The sequence below is a fragment of the Nerophis ophidion genome, linkage group LG07, assembly GCF_033978795.1.
Source record: "Nerophis ophidion isolate RoL-2023_Sa linkage group LG07, RoL_Noph_v1.0, whole genome shotgun sequence".
Classification (NCBI taxonomy): domain Eukaryota; kingdom Metazoa; phylum Chordata; class Actinopteri; order Syngnathiformes; family Syngnathidae; genus Nerophis; species Nerophis ophidion.
The window spans coordinates 10,695,125-10,717,837 of record NC_084617.1 but is presented as its reverse complement, the minus strand read 5'-3'; the positions used below and the strand labels follow the sequence as shown (position 1 = coordinate 10,717,837).

General features: G+C 42.4%; 1 protein-coding gene across 4 annotated transcripts in view; it reads right to left on the bottom strand.

The window, feature by feature from the left end:
• The window catches only part of mrtfbb (myocardin related transcription factor Bb), a 257,515-nt gene that overhangs the window by 50,468 nt on the left and 184,334 nt on the right, over positions 1-22,713 (bottom strand). For all 4 annotated transcript variants that reach the window (XM_061905325.1, XM_061905324.1, XM_061905328.1 and 1 more), the window contains exon 3: positions 14,720-14,938. In XM_061905325.1, coding sequence (XP_061761309.1) covers positions 14,720-14,938 — 219 coding nt within the window. The remainder of the gene's footprint in view (positions 1-14,719; positions 14,939-22,713) is intronic.

Genomic DNA, 22,713 nt, shown 5'->3' with positions numbered 1-22,713 from the left:
AGAAGAAAAAGAAAAGAAACGGCAGATCAACTGGTCTAAAAAGGGAGTCTATTTAAAGGCACCCACCTGTTCCCAATTAGCCTGCACACCTGTGGGATGTTCCAAATAAGTGTTTGATGAGCATTCCTAAACTTTATCAGTATTTATTGCCACCTTTCCCAACTTTTTGTCACATGTTGATGGCATCAAATTCTAAAGTTAATGATTATTTGCAAAGAAAAACATGTTTATCAGTTTGAACATCAAATATGTTGTCTTTGTAGCATATTCAACTGAATATGGGTTGAAAAACATTTGCCAATCATTGTATTCCGTTTATATTTACATCTAACACAATTTCCCAACTCATATGGAATTTGTGTCAGATGTAACACAATTAAGGGGTGGGATGTGGAAGGGGTGTTAGGTTTAGGTTGATATCAGCACTTCAGTCATCAACAATGACATCTGAGAAATGGACATTGAAACATTGTAGGATATGTACAGCGAGCAGTGAACATAGTGATCTCCGAAAGCATAAGAAATAGTATATCATTTGATTATTTACAATCCGGCGGAGTGGGATGTGGTGGCGTTTGGATTTTACATCAATCGTTGCCCAGTAGGACTTGCGGGATGGACCGCTCGTCGGGACCCAGGATGGACCGCTCGCCTGTATCGGTTGGGGACATCTCTGCGCTGCTGATCCGCCTCCGCTTGAGATGGTTTCCTGTGGACGGGACTCTCGCTGCTGTGTTGGAGCCACTATGGATTGAACTTTCACAGTATCATGTTAGACCCGCTCGACATCCATTGCTTTCGGTCCCCTAGAGGGGTTGCCCACATCTGAGGTCCTCTCCAAGGTTTCTCATAGTCAGCATTGTCACTGGCGTCCCACTGGATGTGAATTCTCCCTGCCCACTGGGTGTGAGTTTTCCTTGCCCTTTTGTGGGTTCTTCCGAGGATGTTGTAGTCGTAATGATTTGTGCAGTCCATTGAGACATTTGTGATTTGGGGCTATCTAAATAAACATTGATTGGGGCGGAATAGCTCGCTTGGTAGAGTGGCCGTGCCAGCAACTTGAGAGTTGCAGGTTCGATTCCCGCTTGTGCCATCCTAGTTACTGCCGTTGTGTCCTTGGGCAAGACACTTTACCCACCTGCTCCCAGTGCCACCCACACTGGTTTAAATGTAACTTAGATATTGGGTGTCACTATGTAAAGCGCTTTGAGTCACTTGAGAAAAAGCGCTATATAAATATAATCCACTTCATTGATTGATTGATTCGGTCAGTGCCAAAAAATACCATCCCTATTGAGAGCTGTGTCCAAATGACACTTATAGCTCAGTGGGTGTGGTTAAGTTACTTCAGAAGAGGAAGTTGATGGTGACGGAGGCCCCAGATCGCCCCCCTCCGATGACATAAAGTCAACGTAGCTCAGGGGAAACATCTACTCACACGCATAAATACACACACAACAAACACACAACACGGACCTGCACATCTCTCCCGGGACGTGCGCCGCGTCTGAACAGGCCACTCTGACTCATGCTCGCAAAAATAAACCGGGCAGCTGTGAGAACACGGCCTGGGAACCACGAAATGTAAGGGCGAGTTTAAGGAGGGTGGGATGTGGAGTTGCGAGGGGGGGGGGGGGGGGGGCGATCGCGGGTTTTCAACTGGAGGGGGGGCAGACCGAGGACCAAACAAGAGTGGAGACTTGGTTTGAGTATTTACAGTCGCTGCGACCTAGAAAGAATGCCACCAGCAGGGAGATTTATGCGCGCATATAACGACGTATCAATAAACATCAAAAGTGCCTCGCAGTCAATCAATCAATCAATGTTTATTTATATAGCCCCAAATCACAAATGTCTCAAAGGACTGCACAAATCATTACGACTACAACATCCTCGGAAGAACCCACAAAAGGGCAAGGAAAACTCACACCCAGTGGGCAGGGAGAATTCACATCCAGTGGGACGCCAGTGACAATGCTGACTATGAGAAACCTTGGAGAGGACCTCAGATGTGGGCAACCCCCACCCTCTAGGGGACCGAAAGCAATGGATGTCGAGCGGGTCTAACATGATACTGTGAAAGTTCAATCCATAGTGGCTCCAACACAGCCGCGAGAGTTCAGTTCAAGCGGATCCAAGACAGCAGCGAGAGTCCCGTCCACAGGAAACCATCTCAAGCGGATCAGCAGCGTAGAGACGTCCCCAACCGATACAGGCGAGCGGTCCATCCTGGGTCCCGACGAGCGGTCCATCCTGGGTCTCGACTCTGGACAGCCAGTACTTCATCCATGGTCATCGGACCGGACCCCCTCCACAAGGGAGGGGGGGACATAGGAGAAAGAAAAGAAGCGGCAGATCAACTGGTCTAAAAAGGAGGTCTATTTAAAGGCTAGAGTATACAGATGAGTTTTAAGGTGAGACTTAAATGCTTCTACAGCTTAATATAAGGGGAGGGGGGGGAACAGAATCCAGTGCCTGGAGGTGCTCCTGACAATGTGACAGCTTGTTGTGAACCCTGGCTAACCTCCCCCTGCCGTGTCAGCCCAATGACGCTCTCTCCTGTTCTCCAGCCGAGCGTAAACAAGAGGTCGCGGAGGAACGAGCGACCAAAACCCTGACAGCTGACGTAACCGCTCCTCTCCGCTGATTCCCATTTGATTTGATTTCTTTTTGTAGAGAGGGAACAAATAGTGGTTTTGCTACGGAGATCTTCTTGCCAAGGCAAAGACGAAGAAAGTTTAGCATCAGAGCGATGCCAAGTAATGTTGGCTTTATTGGTTATAAATATCCAAAGACGGCTCTCGGCGCTATCTGATGTAGCGAAGCAGTGGGCCATATTACAGGTTCATTTATCACAAACAGACCTTCAGATGTATTTTTCCACATGGAACCGGGGTAACATATCTATGTGACGCCAATGTATGTTTGATTTTGTTCTGCACCGTGGGAAATCAAACACCAACTAGCCTTGGCTACATAGTGCATCATCAGTTATGAGCAAACTGTATTATATTGATTCTGTACACCTTCAGTTTAATATACAGTAATCAATCAATGTTTATTTATGTAGCCCAAAATCACAAGCGTCTCAAGCCACAACGACATCCTCGGTTTAGTGTCCACATAAAGGCAAGGAAAAACTCAAAACCCAGTGGGATGTCATCCTGTCTAGAAACATAGATTTCTGTTTGAATCACACTAATATACAGTAAACCCTTCTTTATCACGGTTTTATATATATATATATATATATATATGTGTGTATATATGTGTATATATATGTATGTATGTCTGTCTATCTGTGATGGCCCTGCAATGAGGTGGCAACTTGTCCAGAATGTATTCCGCCTTCCGCCCGAATGCAGCTGAGATAGGTTCCAGCGCCCCCTACGACCCCGAAAGGGACAAGCGGTAGAAAATGGAGATGGACGAAAGTAGGAATCATTTATTCGAAATCAAATATTTTCATAACACGAGCATAAAAAGCTGTTGAAATATGCTTATTAACAGTAAGAGGGCATCTGGACAGGAAATAATACCCGCAGAGTCACTTTTACCTAAGTAAAGTCGGGACTGGATGCTGCCTGAGGCTGAGCCAATCAATCAATGGCCATGATACTGAACAGCATGCTCTGTTTGGTCTCATCTAGTAATGTAGTGTTGATATTTTTAGCTCATTTTAGGCTTGTATCGGTGGAAAGTACCGTGATACTAATAAAATAAAAAAAGGGCTAGGCGATATATGGAGTTTGTTAGATATATCGATATAATTTTAAACAAGATATGAATTGACAAAATATCTTAATATCGATATCATTTATTTCTGTTGACAAAACCACTTCAACTTGAAGGTTGCAGGTTCGATCCCCGCTTCTACCGTTGTGTCTTCGGGCAAAACACTTTACCCACCCACTCCCAGTGCCACCCACACTGGTTTAAATGTAATTTAGATATTGGGTTTCACTATGTAAAGCGCTTTGAGTCATTAGAGAAAAGTGCTATATAAATATAATTCACTTCACTTCAAAGATAATTAAAAAGTGTCTGCCTGCAAATGTATTTTTTTTATCTGAGTTTGATACATGTTGTATCATTTGCACAGCTATGTTAATTTTTTTTTATGTACAAAGAATATTTTTTCTATGTTATGTATACATTCTTTGTTTTCCTGTTTTACTTACGTAATTATGTGCTACTTAAACAGTTTTTTGACTAACTGGTTAATAAAAATGCCACTGATTGTTTACAGTACAGTTGTCATTCAATTAAAATTTAGTGAATTTTGCTAAAATATGAAAACCTTTATACAGATATTTTCACCGGAAAATATATTGAGATATACATAGAATATTGAGTTTAAGTAAAAATATATCAAGATATACATTTTCGTCCATATCGCCTGATACTGCTTTGGAAAAATACCGGTACTTTTTTTCTTCATGGACATAGCGCACCGTGGTGACATTGCTGCTAATATGAGCCGAGGCGCAGGTGAGTCAACACAGCGAAAACGGCGTAGAGACAGAGGAGGGAGAATGAACGTATTTTAACTCAAAGGCCTACTGAAATGAGATTTTCTTATTTAAATCGGGGATAGCAGGTCCATTCTATGTGTCATATTTGATCATTTCGCGATTTTGCCATATTTTTTCTGAAAGGATTTAGTAGAGAACATCGACGATAAAGTTTGCAACTTTTGGTCGCTAATAAAAAAGCCCTGCCTGTACCGGAAGTAGCAGACGATGTGCGCGTGACGTCACAGGTTGTGGAGATCCTCACATCTTTTTTTTTTACAATCATGGCCACCAGCAGCGAGAGCGATTCGGATCGAGAAAGCGACGATTTCCCTATTAATTTGAGCGAGGATGAAAGATTCATGGATGAGGAAAGTGGGAGTGAAGGACTAGAAAAAAGGAAAGAAAAACAAAACTAGACGGCACAGCGATGCAGATGTTATTAAACAAATTTACTAGGATAATTCCCTTATCTGCTTATTGTGTTACTAGTGTTTTACTGAGATTATATGGTCGTACCTGTACAACCTGAAAGTCGGAGGGGTGTGGCCACGGGTGTGGTGACCGCCAGTGTCTCTGAGGGAAGCCACGTTTCTAGACGAGGCAAAAGCAGCCGGTCGGGCCAACTTCAGATTTTTTTTTCTCCCCTCCTCAACGGTGGAAGCATCCGACGGTCAGGGGCGGCCGGTGGGAGGAGGCAAGAGAGTCGCAGCTGCCTCTTTGACAGGTGCAGGAGGAACAAAGCAAGCTCTCCGCCCATGTCTACGGTAAGAACTGACTTACTACCACCATTTTCTCACCGAAACCTGCCGGTTGACATATGGTAGGGAACCATGTTCGCTTGATCGCTCTGTTCCAAAGTAAAGCTTCACCGTCATCTTTTAGGAATGTAAACATGGAAACACCGGCTGTGTTTTTGTTGCTAAAGGCGGCCGCAATGCACCGCTTCCCACCTACATCTTTCTTCTTTGACGTCTCCATTATTAATTGAGCAAATTGCAAAAGATTCAGCAACACAGATGTCCAGAATACTGTGGAATTATGCGATGAAAAGAGACGACTTATAGCTGTGAACGGTGAAAACACGCGCACGCTTCATCATACCGCGACGTTTTAGTATGATACTTCTGCGCGAAATTTAAAATTGCAATTTAATAAACTAAACCGGCCGTATTGGCATGTGCTGCAATGTTAATATTTCATCATTGATATATAAACTATCAGACTGCGTGGTCGGTAGTAGTGGGTTTCAGTAGGCCTTTAAAAAAACGATAAAAGTGAAGCTATAAACACTAGCAACACCGTTCTACGTGCGGTGCTTTAAAATATAGCAAGTTAGCGGCTAATGACCATCCGCAGTGTTTTAGCTACTTCTAAATCACTAATCCTCACCTCCATGGCAACAAATCTAAGTTTTCGTGAAAGTATCCCTTTAGGACAGGGGTCTCAAACCCAATTATCCTGGGAGCCACCGGATGCAGAGTCTGGGTGAAGCTGGGCCGCAAGAAAATATTTCTTTAAAAAAATGTTGCATACTCCTCAGTATGTCTAGTTATATAATGATGTTTCAAATTGTATCCCTCGTGCACCGCAACTTTCTCTGTGCAAATAAGACACGTAGGGCTGCAACAAAGAAATATTGCATCCCCCACTTTTCCCGGAATTGTCTTTGCTCATCACTAAGCTTTTTCTTCACTGCAGAATTTGAAAAAGACATGTTTGGGGTTGTGGAATATATTTGTATTTAGCCGACGCACGGAGAATAATGTTATTTCCGCAATGTGTGTCATTACGCTTTTCCTCCCTACAGCAACACGGCTGTTGGCGGATAACAGCCGGAAAAGTACCTGGATAGCGAGCGCAAAAAAGTGACGGCTCCCGGAGTGTTATCCGGTGTCATATAGAAATATATGTAGTGTTCATCGTGTGAGGAAATGCAAATCAAACAATAAAACAAACAAAAACGGCCTTCTTTCATCTCCGTAATATCGCTAAAATTCGCTCCATTCTGTCCACTAAAGACGCTGAGATCATTATCCATGCGTTTGTTACGTCTCGTCTCGATTACTGTAACGTATTATTTTCGGGTCTCCCCATGTCTAGCATTAAAAGATTACAGTTGGTACAAAATGCGGCTGCTAGACTTTTGACAAGAACAAGAAAGTTTGATCACATTACGCCTGTACTGGCTCACCTGCACTGGCTTCCTGTGCACTTAAGATGTGACTTTAAGGTTTTACTACTTACGTATAAAATACTACACGGTCTAGCTCCATCCTATCTTGCCGATTGTATTGTACCATATGTCCCGGCAAGAAATCTGCGTTCAAAGGACTCCGGCTTATTAGTGATTCCCAAAGCCCAAAAAAAGTCTGCGGGCTATAGAGCGTTTTCATTTCGGGCTCCAGTACTCTGGAATGCCCTCCCGGTAAAAGTTTGAGATGCCACCTCAGTAGAAGCATTTAAGTCTCACCTTAAAACTCATTTGTATACTCTAGCCTTTAAATAGACTCCCTTTTTAGACCAGTTGATCTGCCGCTTCTTTTCTTTCTCCTATGTCCCACTCTCCCTTGTGGAGGAGGTCTGGTCCGATCCGGTGGCCATGTACTGCTCGCCTGTGTATCGGCTGGGGACATCCCTGCGCTGCTGATCCGCCTCCGCTTGGGATGGTTTCCTGCTGGCTCCGCTGTGAACGGGACTCTCGCTGCTGTGTTGGATCTGCTTTGGACTGGACTCTTGCGACTGTGTTGGATCCATTATGGATTGAACTTTCACAGTATCATGTTAGACCCGCTCGACATCCATTGCTTTCCTCCTCTCCAAGGTTCTCATAGTCATCATTGTCACCGACGTCCCACTGGGTGTGAGTTTTCCTTGCCCTTATGTGGGCCTACCGAGGATGTCGTAGTGGTTTGTGCAGCCCTTTGAGACACTAGTGATTTAGGGCTATGTAAGTAAACATTAATTGATTGATTGAATAACGGTCTGAATTGCTCCAGGTTATCGGGGACTGTTATTACTGACGGACAGGTATCGGGGTGTGACTGCAGCAAGGCACGTAAGAAAACCTTCATCTCCATGGCAACGTCTCTGTCGCTTTCCCTCATTCGCCGCTTTTCCACTAATGCAGGGGTAGGCAACCCAGAACGCTGAAAAAGCCATTTTGGACCCAAATAACAAAACGCTGTCAAGCGCCATTAATATAAAACTCGCAGGCCGCACTAACATTATTGATTGAAACTTTTATTAGTAGATTGCACAGTACAGTACATATTCCGTACAATTGACCACTGAATGGTAACACCCGAATAAGTTTTTCAACTTGTTCAAGGTAAATTAAAATGAAATTAAACTTTCATATTAAGTTGGGGGCCGCAAAATAACGTCTGCGACCCGCGTGTCTGAGACCCCTGCTTTATGACAAGGAATAGCTAACTGCTAACAGAGAGCTAATGTTCCTGAACGTAAACAAATGGATGAATCTACACAAACATCTACTGTAACGATACATATCAAGTACAAGAGCCGTATATGATAACATCGATATCTTTTACTATCGAAAAAAAATCTTCTGTCATTTTCTTTATTGTTTATAAAATCAGGAATCATGTTCCTGGACAGAGGAGAACTTGAATCATGATCAATGTATGATCCTGTAACCACTTGGTATTGAATCGATACCCACATTTGTAGTATCACCCAGAACATATGTAAAGTATCCAAACAACAGAAGAATAAGTGCTTATTACGTTTGAGCAGTAATGCGGAAATAACATGTTACCACAGAGAGTAAGCAGATGTTAACAGTAAATAAACAAGTAGATTAATCATCCATTTTGTGCCATGTGTCATGCATTTGTCCCTCATAATTTTGCTAAAGTAACACATTGTGAAATGATACAATATGTTCCTGCATACGTCTGCAGCCAAATTAAAAGCCTTTGGAACCCGTTTGCTTACTTATTACTAAAAGAGAAGTTGTCCCATGTGTTTAATATCTTATTTAATGCCAAAATTGTTCTTTGATTGATTGCAAAAATATGTATCGTAAGATTTTTTTGTTAAAATAAAGCCAATAAGGACATTTTGAGTGGTTCCTTTTATTTGGAAATATATCAAAACACATTTTGGTACCAGTACACAATTATTGCTATCATGACAACACTTGTTTTTTTATATGCTTGGAAATTCCCTAATTTAGGCAAAAATTCCTAATAAAGTGAAGCCGCAACCTTACTGTACTGTAGTATACTGGACCGTCTGTTAAAATTTAAACATTAATGTAATATAATGACTATAAATGAATGTTTTACTAATATATATATGAAATAGCTACCTTTTTTTTTTACAATTTAAAGGCATACTGAAATAAGATTTTCTTATTTAAACGGGGATAGCAGGTCCATTCTATGTGTCATACTTGATCATTTCACGATATTGCCATATTTTTGCTGAAAGGATTTAGTAGAGAACATCGACGATAAATTTCGTAACTTTTGGTCACTAATAAAAAAGCCTTGCCTTTACCGGAAGTAGCAGATGATGACATCACCCGTGTGAGAGCTCCTCACATCCTCACATTGCTTATAATGGGAGCCTCCAACAAAAAGAGCTATTCGGACCGAGAAAACGACAATTTCCCCCTTAATTTGAGCGAGGATGAAAGATTTGTGGCTGAGGATATCGATAGCAAAGGACTAGAAAAATAAATAAATAAATAAATATAGTAAAAAAAAAAAAAAAGGCGATTGCATTGTGAGCGATTCAACTGTTTTTAGACACATTTACTAGGATAATTCTGAGAGATCCCTTATCTTTCTATTGTGTTGCTAGTGTTTTAGTGAAGTGAATTATATTTATATAGCGCTTTTCTCTAGTGACTCAAAGCGCTTTACATAGTGAAACCCGATATCTAAGTTACATTTAAACCAGTGTCGGTGGCACTGGGAGCAGGTGAGTAAAGTGTCTTGCCCGAGGACACAACGGCAGTGACTAGAATGGCAGAAGCGGGAATCGAACCTGCCACTCTACCAACCGAGCTATGCGGGTTAAATAGTACCTGATAGTCGGAGGGGTGTGTTGACGCCAGTGTCTGAGGGAAGTCACGGCAACTTGGGACTTCCCGCGGGCCGGATTTTGGACGCTTGTGGGCCGGATCCGGCCTGCGGGCCGTAGGTTGGGGACCCCTGCCCTAAATGCAGCTTATGCCATCTTTTGGAGTTAATTATAGAAACAAACTACACCATGAAAGTTGCCTACAGCCACAGTTCTTATGCCATTTTTTTAACCTAATAAAACCCAAAATGTTTATTTGCTTTTGCAGAGTAACTCACACACACTCAAATAGAACCAACCACCACAAATAGATTGCAGGCCTGTGGTAAACACGAGATGTGAGTCTATTGGCAACTAACGATTCGATATGATTCGGATTCCTGGGGTGACAATTCAATTCAGAATCGATTTCAGATTCAAGCCGATTCTCGCAATGTATTATATCAATGGGTTCTTAACTTTTTTGATCTTGGAGCCCAACTTTTCCTTTACATACGGCACCGGGGCCCACTCAAAATTGGTAAGCTTAGTCTTAATTTTGATCGCATTCAATAATTAGACATTGTCTATTTACAGTTTAACAGGATAAACATTGTCAAATATTTGTTAATCTCAAAGATTATGATCAGGGCTTCAGTCAGGCTGATTAAAAATTTAAAAAATTAAATTTCTTATCAAATATACTACAAGAGAAAGTACTCAAGAAAAACAGATGAAATATACATTTACATAAAATAGTGCAGTACTAAAATAAATACATTGTATTTCAATGAATAATAAATAAGAGGAATTTTCAAATTAGTTGTTAGCAAAATTAAAGTGCGAATGAAAATACAGCTTAGTTTAGTTTTAGCACCATCCATCCATCTTATCTGAGGTCGGGTTGCGGGGGCAGCAGCCTAAGCAGGGAAGCCCAGACTTCCCCCTCCCCAGCCACTTCGTCCAGCTGCTCCAGGGGAATCCCGAGGAATTCCCAGGCCAGCCGGGAGACATAGTCTTCCCAATGTGTCCTGGGTCTTCCCCGTGGTCTTCTACTGGTCGGACGTGCTCGAACTACCTCCCTAGGGAGGCGTTCGGGTGGCATCCTGACCAGATGCCCGAACCACCTCATCTGGCTCCTCTCGATGTGGAGGAGCAGCGGTTTTACTTTGAGTTCCTCCAGGATGGCAGAGCTTCTCACCCTATCTCTAAGGGAGAGCCCCAAACTCATTTCGGCCGCTTGTACCCGTGATCTTGTCCTTTCGGTCATGACCCAAAGCCCATGACCTTAGGTGAGGACGGGAACGTAGATCGACTGGTAAATTGAGAGCTTTGCCTTCCGGCTCAGCTCCTTCTTCACCACAACGGATCGATACAGCGTCCGCATTACTGAAGACGCCGCACCGATCCGCCTGTCGATCTCACGATCCACTCTTCCCTCACTCGTGAACAAGACTCCGAGGAACTTGAACTTCTCCACTTGGGTCAAGATCTCCTCCCCAACCTGGAGTTGACACTCCGCCCTTTTCCGGGCGAGAACCATGGACTCGGACTTGGAGGTGCTGATTCTCTTCCTGGTCGCTTCACACTCGGCTGCGAATCGATCCAGTGAGAGCTGAAGATCCTGGCCAGATGAAGCCATCAGGACCACATCATCTGCAAATAGCAGAGACCTAATCCTGCAGCCATCAAACCTTGACTGCGCCTAGAAATTCTGTCCATAAAAGTTATGAACAGAATCAAGGACAAAGGGCAGCCTTGGCGGAGTCCAACCCTCACTGGAAAAGTGTCCGACTTACCGCCGGCAATGCGGACCAAGTTCTGACACTGATCATACCGGGAGCAGACCGCCACAATAAGACAGTCCGATACCCCATACTCTCGGGGCACTCCCCACAGGACTTTCCGAAGGACACGGTCCAATGCCTTCTCCAAGTCCACAAAGCACATGTAGACTGGTTGGGCTAACTCCCATGCACCCCCAAGAACCCTGCCGAGAGTACAGAGCTGGTCCACAGTTCCACGACCAGGACGAAAACCACACTGTTCCTCCTGAATCCGAGGTTGGACTATCCGGCGTAGCCTCCTCTCCAGTACACCTGAATAAACCTATCTGCCAGTGGATGGTAAATACCTGGACTGACATATCAGTCAAAACTGTGGTCCGAGCTTTCATGAAGACAGGAGTTGTCAGCGACATTGACTCGATTAATGACGACTTTGACGAGACTGTTGGATACCGTAATTTTTGCCCAACTCTTTAATTCGGACACGGAAGAAGACAAATTTGAGGGATTCGTGGATGAGGAATAACTTAATAAAGTGAGCTTTACGTGTTTATTTTGTGTGTTGTGTGAGATTGACGTTCCGGCAACGTTGAGTTATTAATATATTGTTATTGCTTTGTACTGTTTGACCTACTCGGTGGCCTAGTGGTTAGAGTGTCCGCCCTGAGATCGGTAGGTCGTGAGTTCAAACCCCGGCTGAGTCATACCAAAGAGTATAAAAATGGGACCCATTACCTCCCTGCTTGGCACTCAGCTTTGAAGGTTGCAATTGGGGGTTAAATCACCAAAAATGATTCCCGAGCACAACCATCACTGCTGCTCACTGCTCCCCTCACCTCCAAGGGGGTGATCAAGGGTGATGGGACAAATGCAGAGAATAATTTTGCCACACCTAGTGTGTGTGTGACAATCATTGTTGAAGCTTAGAAAGTGGAATTCTTTCCCATTCTTGTTTTATGTAGAGCTTCAGTCGTTCAACAATCCGGGGTCTCCGCTGTCGTATTTTACGCTTCAAAATGCGCCACACATTTTCCATGGGAGACAGGTCTGGACTGCAGGCAGGCCAGGAAAGTACCCGCATTCTTTTTTTACGAAGCCACGCTGTTGTAACACGGGCTGAATGTGGCTTGGCATTGTCTTGCTAAAATAAGCAGGGGCGTCCATGAAAACGACGGCGCTTGGATGGCAGCATATGTTGTTCCAAAACCTGTATGTACATTTCAGCATTAATGGTGCCTTCACAGATGTGTAAGTTACCCATGCCTTGGGCACTAATGCACCCCCATACCACCACACATGCTGGCTTTTGAACTTTGCGTCGATAAAAGTCTGGAGGGTTCGCTTCCCCTTTGGTCCGGATGACACGATGACGAATATTTCCAAAAACAATTTGAAATGTGGACTCGTCAGACCACAGAACGCTTTTCCACTTTGCATCAGTCCTTTTTAGATTATCTCGGGCCTAGAGAAGCCCGTGGTGTTTCTGGATGTTGTTGATAAATGTTTTTTGCTTTGCATAGTAGTGAAGTGAAGTGAATTATATTTATATAGCGCTTTTCTCAAGTGACTCAAAGCGCTTTACATAGTGAAACCCAATATCTAAGTTACATTTAAACCAGTGTGGGTGGCACTGGGAGCAGGTGGGTAAAGTGTCTTGCCCAAGGACACAACGGCAGTGACTAGGATGGCGGAAGCGGGAATCGAACCTGCAACCCTCAAGTTGCTGGCACGGTCACTCTACCAACCGAGCTATACCGCTATAGTAGAGCTTTAACTTGCACTTACAGATGTTGCGACAAACTGTATTTAGTGACGGTGGTTTTCTGAAGTGTTCCTGAGCCCATGTGGTGATATCCTTTAGAGATTGATGCCATCTGAGGGATCGAACGTCACGTTCATTTAATTTTGGTGTCCGGCCATGCGGCTTACGTGGAGTGATTTCTCCAGATTCTCTGAACCTTTTGATGATATTATGGACCGTAGATGTCGAAATCCCTAAATTTCTTGCAATTGCACTTCGAGAAACGTTGTTCTTAAACTGTTTGACTATTTGCTCACGCAGTTGTGGACAACTTTCTTGTGAAAGACTGAGCATTTTTTTGGGAAGCTTAGATGATCTCGGGCCCAGAGAAGCCGGCCGCGTTTCTGGATGTTGTTGATAAATGGCTTTCGCTTTGCATAGTAGAGCTTTAACTTGCACTTACAGATGTAGCGACCAACTGTATTTAGTGACAGTGGTTTTCTGAAGTGTTCCTCTAGCCCATGTGGTGATATCCTTTCGAAATTGATGTCGGTTTTTGATACAATGCCGTCCCAGAGAAGCCGGCAGCGTTTCTGGATGTTGTTGATAATGGCTTTCGCTTTGCATAGTAGAGCTTTAACTTGCACTTACAGATGTAGCGACGAACTGTATTTAGTGACAGTGGTTTTCTGAAGTGTTCCTGAGCCCACGTGGTGATATCCTTAAGAAATTGATGTAGTTTTTTGATACATTGCCGTCTGAGGGATCGAAGGTCACGGTCATTTAATGTTGGTTTCCGGCCATGCCGCTTACGTGGAGTGATTTCTCCAGATTCTCTCAACCTTTTGATGATATTATGGACCGTAGATGTTGAAATCCCTAAATTTCCTTCGATTGCTCTTTGAGAAATGTTGTTCTTAAACTGTTTGTGGACAAAGGGGTGTACCTCGCCCCATCTTTTCTTGTGAAAGACTGAGCATTTTTTTGGGAAGCTGTTTTTATAACCAAATCATGGCACCCACCTGTTCCCAATTAGCCTGCACACCTGTGGGATGTTCCAAAATAAGTGTTTGATGAGCATTCCTCAACTTTCTCAGTATTTATTGCCACCTTTCCCAACTTCTTTGTCACGTGTTGCTGGTAACAAATTGTAAAGTTAATGATTATTTGCAAAAAAAATAAAGTTTATCAGTTTGAACGTCAAATATGTTGTCTTTGTAGCATATTCAACTGAATATGGGTTAAAAAGGATTTGCAAATCATTGTATTCTGTTTAAATTTACATCTAACACAATTTCCCAACACATATGGAAATGGGGTTTGTATATATATGTATATATATATCGATTTAGAATAATGATGAATAAGAATCGGGATTCAGATGTGAATCCATTTTTCGTGCGCCCCAAGTAAACACTGCAGTATGTTTGTACAGTAAAAGTCTGATGACAGTCATGGTCATAGGTCCGTCATATTCTTAAAACAGAAAATGATGTCTGCCAAAGAGCTAAAGTTCTGCCTTGTCACTTCCTGCTCGGGGGAGTCTGACTCATCACAAACCCCCCCGGCCAGCATGCACTGTCATCATCTTTGCACCCATACACAAAATCTCAATAAAAAAAAAAAGCGCCGCGTAAAGTTACCTGATTTGAACTTCCCCCTGCAGATGGAGGGGCTCTCCACGTGGAGGCAGGCCATGGAGGACAGTGCTGCTGTGCCGGGGGTCCACCTCTGGAGTCCCATGGAGCGACTGGGCCAGACGAGAAGACGGCTGGGACGGACAAGACTCTGTGCTCGAAAGCCAACGACAGCTGGGGTTCGCTCGCGACCGGCCGCCCCTCCTCCCTTTCTGGCACCGGACTCTGTTGAGGAGGGGGAAAAAGAAAAAAGTGTGTGTTCAGCCTGTGTGTGTGTGTGCGCTTGGTTAAGATCAGTAGGAGGGAACGTAGCCATGTTTGTGTTAACCCTCTCTGGGCTGCTCCGCTTGACTTTATGACATAACCCTGAAGAAACATGAAGTCAATTTCAGCATTATTTGTTCACTATCAACATATTCTAAAAAGAAGTGGGCGGCTTTCCCATGAAAAGTGTTTTGCTTTGTCTTTATCTAAAGTCCTAAATAACGTCATGAAAACACACACACACACACACACGCCTAAAGCAGCCCAAAATGTTGAAAGAGCCATATTGGACCACAAACACATAAAACTAATCGGTGTAGAGCCGCAAAAAATTAAAAGACTTATATAAGTGTTACAAAAAATGGCAACACGTGACAATAAGTGGCTAATTAGCTATATTAGCCTACAAACCCCGTTTCCATATGAGTTGGGAAATCGTGTTAGATGTAAATATAAACGGAATACAATGATTTGCAAATCATTTTCAACCCATATTCAATTGAATATGCTACAAAGACAAGATATTTGATGTTCAAACTCGTAACCTTTATTTTGTTTTGAAAATAATAATTAACTTAGAATTTCATGGCTGCAACACGTGCCAAAGTAGTTGGGAAAGGGCATGTTCACCACTGTGTTACATCACCTTTTCTTTTAACAACACTCAACAAATGTTTGGGAACCGAGGAAACTAATTGTTGAAGCTTTGAAAGTGGAATTCTTTCCCATTCTTGTTTTATGTAGAACTTCAGTCGTTCAACAGTCCGGGGTCTCCGCTGTCGTATTTTACGCTTCATAATGCGCCACACATTTTTGATGGGAGACAGGTCTGGACTGCAGGCGGGCCAGGAAAGTACCCGCCCTCTTTTACTACAAAACCACGCTGTTATAACATGTGGCTTGGCATTGTCTTGCTGAAATAAGCAGGAAATAATGCGAAGGGCAACCAGTTTGGCTATTTCTGGCGATTTATTTAAGTGTGTATCAATTTGCTCAATTTACCTTTAACTCTATGTTAGTATTAATAAAACTGGGTAATTCGAATCCTTTTGAAAAAATTAAAAATATAATTCATGGAACATCATTAGTATTTTTTCCTGATTAAGATTAATTTTAGAATTTTGATGACATGTTTTAAATAGGTTAAAATCCAATCTGCATTTTGTTAGAATATATAACAAATTGGATCAAGCTATATTTCCAACAAAGACAAATCATTATTTCTCCTAGATTTTCCTGAACAAAAATTTGAAAAGAAATTCAAAAGACTTTGAAATAAAATTTAAATTTGATTTTACAGATTTTCTAGATTTGCCAGAATATATATTGTTTTAAATGTTAATCATAATAAGTTTAAAGAAATATTTCACAAATATTCTTCGTCGAAAAAACAGAAGCTAAAATGAAGAATTAAATTAAAATGTATTTATTATTCTTTACAATAAAAACATGTATTTACTTGAACATTGATTTAAATTGTCAGGAAAGAAGAGGAAGGAATTTAAAAGGTAAAAAGGTGTTTAAAAATCAAAAAAATATTTTTTAAGGTTGTATTTTTTTTCTAAAATTGTCTTTCTGAAAGTTATAAGAAGCAAAGTCAAAAAATAAATGAATTTATTTAAACAAGTGAAGACCAAGTCTTTAAAATATTTTCTTGGATTTTCAAATTCTATTTGAGTTTTGTCTCTCTTAGAATTAAAAATGTCGAGCAAAGCGAGACCAGCTTGCTAGTAAATAAATAAAATTTAAAAAATAGAGGCAGCTCACTGGTAAGTGCTGCTATTTGAGCTATTTTTAGAACAGGCCAGCGGGCGACTCATCTGGTCCTTACGGGCTACCTGGTGCCCACTACAGAAACCATATTAAAACAAAAAATATTTTTCACGCCATTTTTTTTTTCTTCCATTTCCATACATTTCTGAAAAAGCTCCAGAGAGCCAGCAGGGCGCCGCTAAAGAGCCGCATGTGGCTCTAAAGCCACGGGTTGCTGACCCCAGGCCTAAAAGGGACCCAGAAGCTTATCTTGCTCATGTTCATTTATGTGTCCTCTTGACATGTTTTATTGTAAGTTCTCCCATTGCAGCGCTGATATTCCTGTCATCCAACTGCTATTGTAAAGGGAAGGTAAAAAAAAAAAAAAAAGAACAAAAGTAAACGTAGCAGGTCCGGGGGGAGGACGGAGGTGGGGGTGGTCACTGTAGTAATGATACGGCGAGCCACGCTGACAGGAAGTGAGATTAAAAACAAACAGTAATTACAGCGACTTCCTAGAGTTTTGAAGAGACTTGAAAGTAGTCGGTGGGTTCGGAGATGATTTTGGCTCACGCGTGTAGAATTTTGAACGAGGCAACACTATTGCTGGCCAAAAGGTTAACCGCAGACTTCTTGATAAATGATGTCGGCTTTCAGGAAATGTGCGAAAACGTCAAACGTGAGCGAGGTTGTCTGTAAGGCAAACAGCATTAGAGGTAGTGTGAGGTGTCACTATTTAAACAGGAGCTCTGTGGAACAAAATAATAACTATCTGTTATTATTGTTAACATATAAAGCCTTAAAGGGGAACATTATCACAATTTCAAAAGGGTTAAAAACAATAAAAATCAGTTCCCGGTGGCTTGTTGTATTTTTTGAAGTTTTTTTCAAAATTTTACCGGTCTCGGAATATCTCTAAATAAAGCTTTAAAGTGCCTTATTTTCGGCTTTCTGCGAAGACACTGGCCATTTCCCTGTGACGTCACACAGTGCTGCCAATGTAAACAAACAATGGGAATACCACAGCAAGATATAGTGACATTAGCTCGGATTCAAACTCGGATTTCAGCGATTTAAGCGATTCAACAGATTACGCATGTATTGAAACGGATGGTTGGAGTATGAAAATATTGAAGAAGAAACTGAAGCCATTGAGCAAATTCATAGCCATAGCATGGCCGAATAGCTGCGTTAGCATCGCCCGGTAAAATGTGCGGACCAAACGATCAGGACTTTCGCATCTTTTGACACTGGAGCAACTTAAATCTGACGATTGGTAAGTGTTTGTTTCGCATTAAATGTGGGTGGAAGGAAACGTAATATAGTTGCAAATGCATCTACAGGTTATCCATAGATCTCTGTGCCATGTCTGCTTTAGCACCGCCGGTAAATAGCATGTTAGCACCGATTAGCGTAGCATGTTAGCATCGATTAGCTGGCAGTCAACATCAACAAAACTCACCTTTGTGATTTCGTTGACTATCGTTGCAAATGCATTTGCAGGTTATCCATACATCTCTGTGCCATGTCTGCCTTAGCATCGCCGGTCAAATGTGGAGACACTCCGGCACATTCAATGGGGGTCTGGCGGCAGACACTTTGGCATCTTCGGGCCAGTGGTGCAACTTGAATCCCTCCCTGTTAGTGTTGTTACACCCTCCGACAACACACCGACGAGGCATGATGTCTCCAAGGTTCCAAAAAATTGTCAAAAAAACGGAAAATAACAGAGCTGAGACCCGGTGTTTGTAATGTGAAAATGAAAATGGCGGGTGTGTTACCTCGGTGACGTCACATTCTGACGTCATCGCTAAAAGAGCGATAAACAGAAAGGCGTTTAATTCGCCAAAATTCACCCATTTAGAGTTTGGAAATCGGTTAAAAAAATACATGGTCTTTTTTCTGCACCATCAAGGTATATATTGACGCTTACATAGGTCTGCTGATAATGTTCCCCTTTAAGGAAATGGAACAACCTCACAACAAACTTGAAAAGTTTAACGGATTACTCTTCATTTACAATTGAAGTTTAAAAGTGGCTTTAGAGCAATCAAAGCTGCTCACACGGTCACTAAGGTGGCCACTATGTTTGACAGATCAACTTAATGGAGTTCCCCAGGGTTCGGTCCTTGGCCCTGTACTCTTCAGCATCTACATGCTGCCGCTAGGTGACGTCATACGCAAATACGGTATTAGCTTTCACTGCTATGCTGATGACACCCAACTCTACATGCCCCTAAAGCTGACCAACACGCTGGACTGTAGTCAGTTGGAAGCGTGTCTTAATGAAATTAAACAATGGATGTCCGCCAACTTTTTGCAACTTAATGCCAAAAAAACGGAAATGCTGATTATCGGTCCTGCTAGACACCGACCTCTATTTAATAATACAACTTCAACATTTGACAACCAAATAATAAAACAAGGTGACTCAGTAAAAAATCTGAGTATTACCTTCGACCCAACTCTCTCCTTTGAGTCACACATTAAAAGCGTTACTAAACGGCCTTCTTTCATCTCCGTAATATCGCTAAAATTCGCTCCATTTTGTCCACTAAAGACGCCGAGATCATTATCCATGCGTTTGTTACGTCTCGCCTCGACTACTGTAACGTATTATTTTCGGGTCTCCCCATGTCTAGCATTAAAAGATTACAGTTGGTACAAAATGCGGCTGCTAGACTTTTGACAAGAACAAGAAAGTTTGATCACATTACGCCTGTACTGGCTCACCTGCACTGGCTTCCTGTGCACTTAAGATGTGACTTTAAGGTTTTACTACTTACGTATAAAATACTACACGGTCTAGCTCCATCCTATCTTGCCGATTGTATTGTACCATATGTCCCGGCAAGAAATCTGCGTTCAAAGGACTCCGGCTTATTAGTGATTCCTAGAGCCCAAAAATAGTCTGCGGGCTATAGAGCGTTTTCCGTTCGGGCTCCAGTACTCTGGAATGCCCTCCCGGTAACAGTTCGAGATGCTACCTCAGTAGAAGCATTTAAGTCTCACCTTAAAACTCATCTGTATACTCTAGCCTTTAAATAGACCTCCTTTTTAGACCAGTTGATCTGTCGCTTCTTTTCTTTCTCCTATGTCCCCCCCTCCCTTGTGGAGGGGGTCCGGTCCGATGACCATGGATGAAGTACTGGCTGTCCAGAGTCGAGACCCAGGATGGACCGCTCGTCGGGACCCAGGATGGACCGCTCGCCTGTGTATCGGTTGGGGACATCTCTACGCTGCTGATCCGCCTCCATTGAGATGGTCTCCTGTGGACGGGACTCTCGCTGCTGTCTTGGATCCGCTTGAACTGAACTCTCGCGGCTGTGTTGGAGCCACTATGGATTGAACTTTCACAGTATCATGTTAGACCCGCTCGACATCCATTGCTTTCGGTCCCCTAGAGGGGGGGGTTGCCCACATCTGAGGTCCTCTCCAAGGTTTCTCATAGTCAGCATTGTCACTGGCGTCCCACTGGATGTGAATTCTCCCTGCCCACTGGGTGTGAGTTTTCCTTGCCCTTTTGTGGGTTCTTCTGAGGATGTTGTAGTCGTAATGATTTGTGCAGTCCTTTGAGACATTTGTGATTTGGGGCTATATAAATAAACATTGATTGATTGATTGATTGAATGTGTATTATATTAATCCATGACATCATTTTTGTTGTAAATTGTGAAGTGTGTGTGTTAAAATCATGGTTGTTTTTACAAATGATGACAAATGTGAACAAGAGCATGTATTGTCTTTGTGTGATGATGTAAATGAGATGTGGTTGTATTGTATAGTAAGAGCATTGTATGACTTTTCTTCATTTGATTACGTGATATGGAATGATTTTATTGTAATAACTTTTTTGCATGATTTTTGTATCCCTTTAATTTAGGTAGCCAGGGACTGCAGATGGAAATGAGCTATTTAGTTATAATCTGGTATCGAACATATCCGTCTTTGAGCTTAATGTTTCTGTGCATTGTCCTTTCAAATAAAGACTAAACTACAAACTATCTGTAGGACCCACCAGTAGGAACTACATTGGTATATCACAATACAAGTTAAATTTAAACTTTTGTGCCTCGTAACAAATAGAAATTTGCGCAGGACATGTTTTCTGACGAGTACACATTTCAAATTGTTTTTGGAAATATTCGAAATCGTGTCATCCGGACCAAAGGGGAAACGAACCATCCAGACTGTTATCCACGCAAAGTTCAAAAGCCAGCATCTGTGATGGTATGGGGGTGCATTAGTGCCCAAGGCATGGGTAACTTACATATCTGTGAAGGCACCATTAATGGTGAAAGGTACATACAGGTTTTGGAACAACATATGCTGCCATTTACGCCATTTACGCTCCGTCTTTTTCATGGACGCCCCTGCTTATTTCAGCAAGACAATGCCAAGCCACATTAAGCACGTGTTACAACAAACAGTGCGGGTACTTTCCTGGCCCGCCTGCATCAAAAATGTGTGGCACATTATGAAGCGCAAAATACGACAGCGGAGACTTTTGAACGACTGAAGCTCTACATAAAACAAGAATGGGGGAAAATTCCACTTTCAAAGTTCAACAATTAGTTTCCACAGTTACCAAAGTTCAAAAATTAGTTTCCACAGTTACCAAAGTTCAACAATTAGTTTCCACAGTTACCAGCTGTTTATTGAGTGTTGTTTTGTTACGATTTGGTGGGCGCATTGTGATGCGCGGAGGTGTCGGCCCCAAGAGGCCAAAGACGGGAGCAAGCAGGAGTGGAGGTAGGAACCAGATTTAATAATAAAACACAACAAAACACTTGACAAAGGAAAAGGCATGCCACCGCACGAAAAGCTAAATGCTACTTGTAGCAAGGGTAGAGTTCAAAAGTCCGTAAGCAGCCCGAGCCGAGCGCGCGGAAAGCTAAGCTAAAACTTAGCAGAGTGAAAATAACGAGGAATAACAATCGTAACTTGTTGCGTGAGCAAACGAAACAGCCAGGAGGAACTAAGGTAGCAGGTGGTCTTAAATACAACACAAATAATTCAAACCAGGTGTGCGTAGTGAGTCCGTGCAGGAGGCGTAATTAGGTTGCCATGGTGACAATACAAAACAAGGAAGTGCGCTAACAAATGGGATTGGTAGAGTCCAAAACATGATCAAAACAATACAAAAGGGGACCGGACATACTAGAAATGTGTGATCCGGAAGCCGGATCACAACATGTTTAAAGAAAAGGTGATGTAACACAGTGGTGAACATGCCCTTTCCCAACTACTTTGGCATGTGTTGCAGCCATGAAATACTAAGTTAATTATTATTTGCAAAAACAAAATAATGTTTATGAGTTTGAACATCAAACATCTTGTCCTTGTAGTGCATTCAATTGAATATGGGTTGAAAATGATTTGCAAATCATTGTATTCTGTTTATATTTACATCTAACACAATTTCCCAACTCATATGGAAACGGGGTTTGTATATTGGTATATCACAAGACAAGTTTAATTTAAACTTTTGTGGCTCATTGTAACAAATAGAAATTTGCGCTTGGCTCCCCGAAAACAGCATAAATTTAAGCTCTAACATCCATCCATCCATCCATTTTCTACCGCTTATTCCCTTTTGGGGTCGCGGGGGGCGCTGGCGCCTCTCTCAGCTACAATCGGGCGGAAGGCGGAGTACACCCTGGACGAGTCGCCACCTCATCGCAGGGCCAACACAGATAGACAGACAACATTCACACTCACATTCACACACTAGGGCCAATTTAGTGTTGCCAATCAACCTATAACATATTTTTTCAAAAATAAATACTAACTTTTCGATAAAAAAAACTAGCTAGAGTAGTTTTAGAAAGTAATACATGAATGTGCAGCATTCACCTTGGAATTGGACTTCTACATTATCTTTATGGAGCTGCTTCTCTGTCAAAACACACCATCAGCTGCCTCTTCAAATTTTCATGGATAAATGTCCGCTGTTTCGAGATTTTCACATTCCGTGGCTGGCG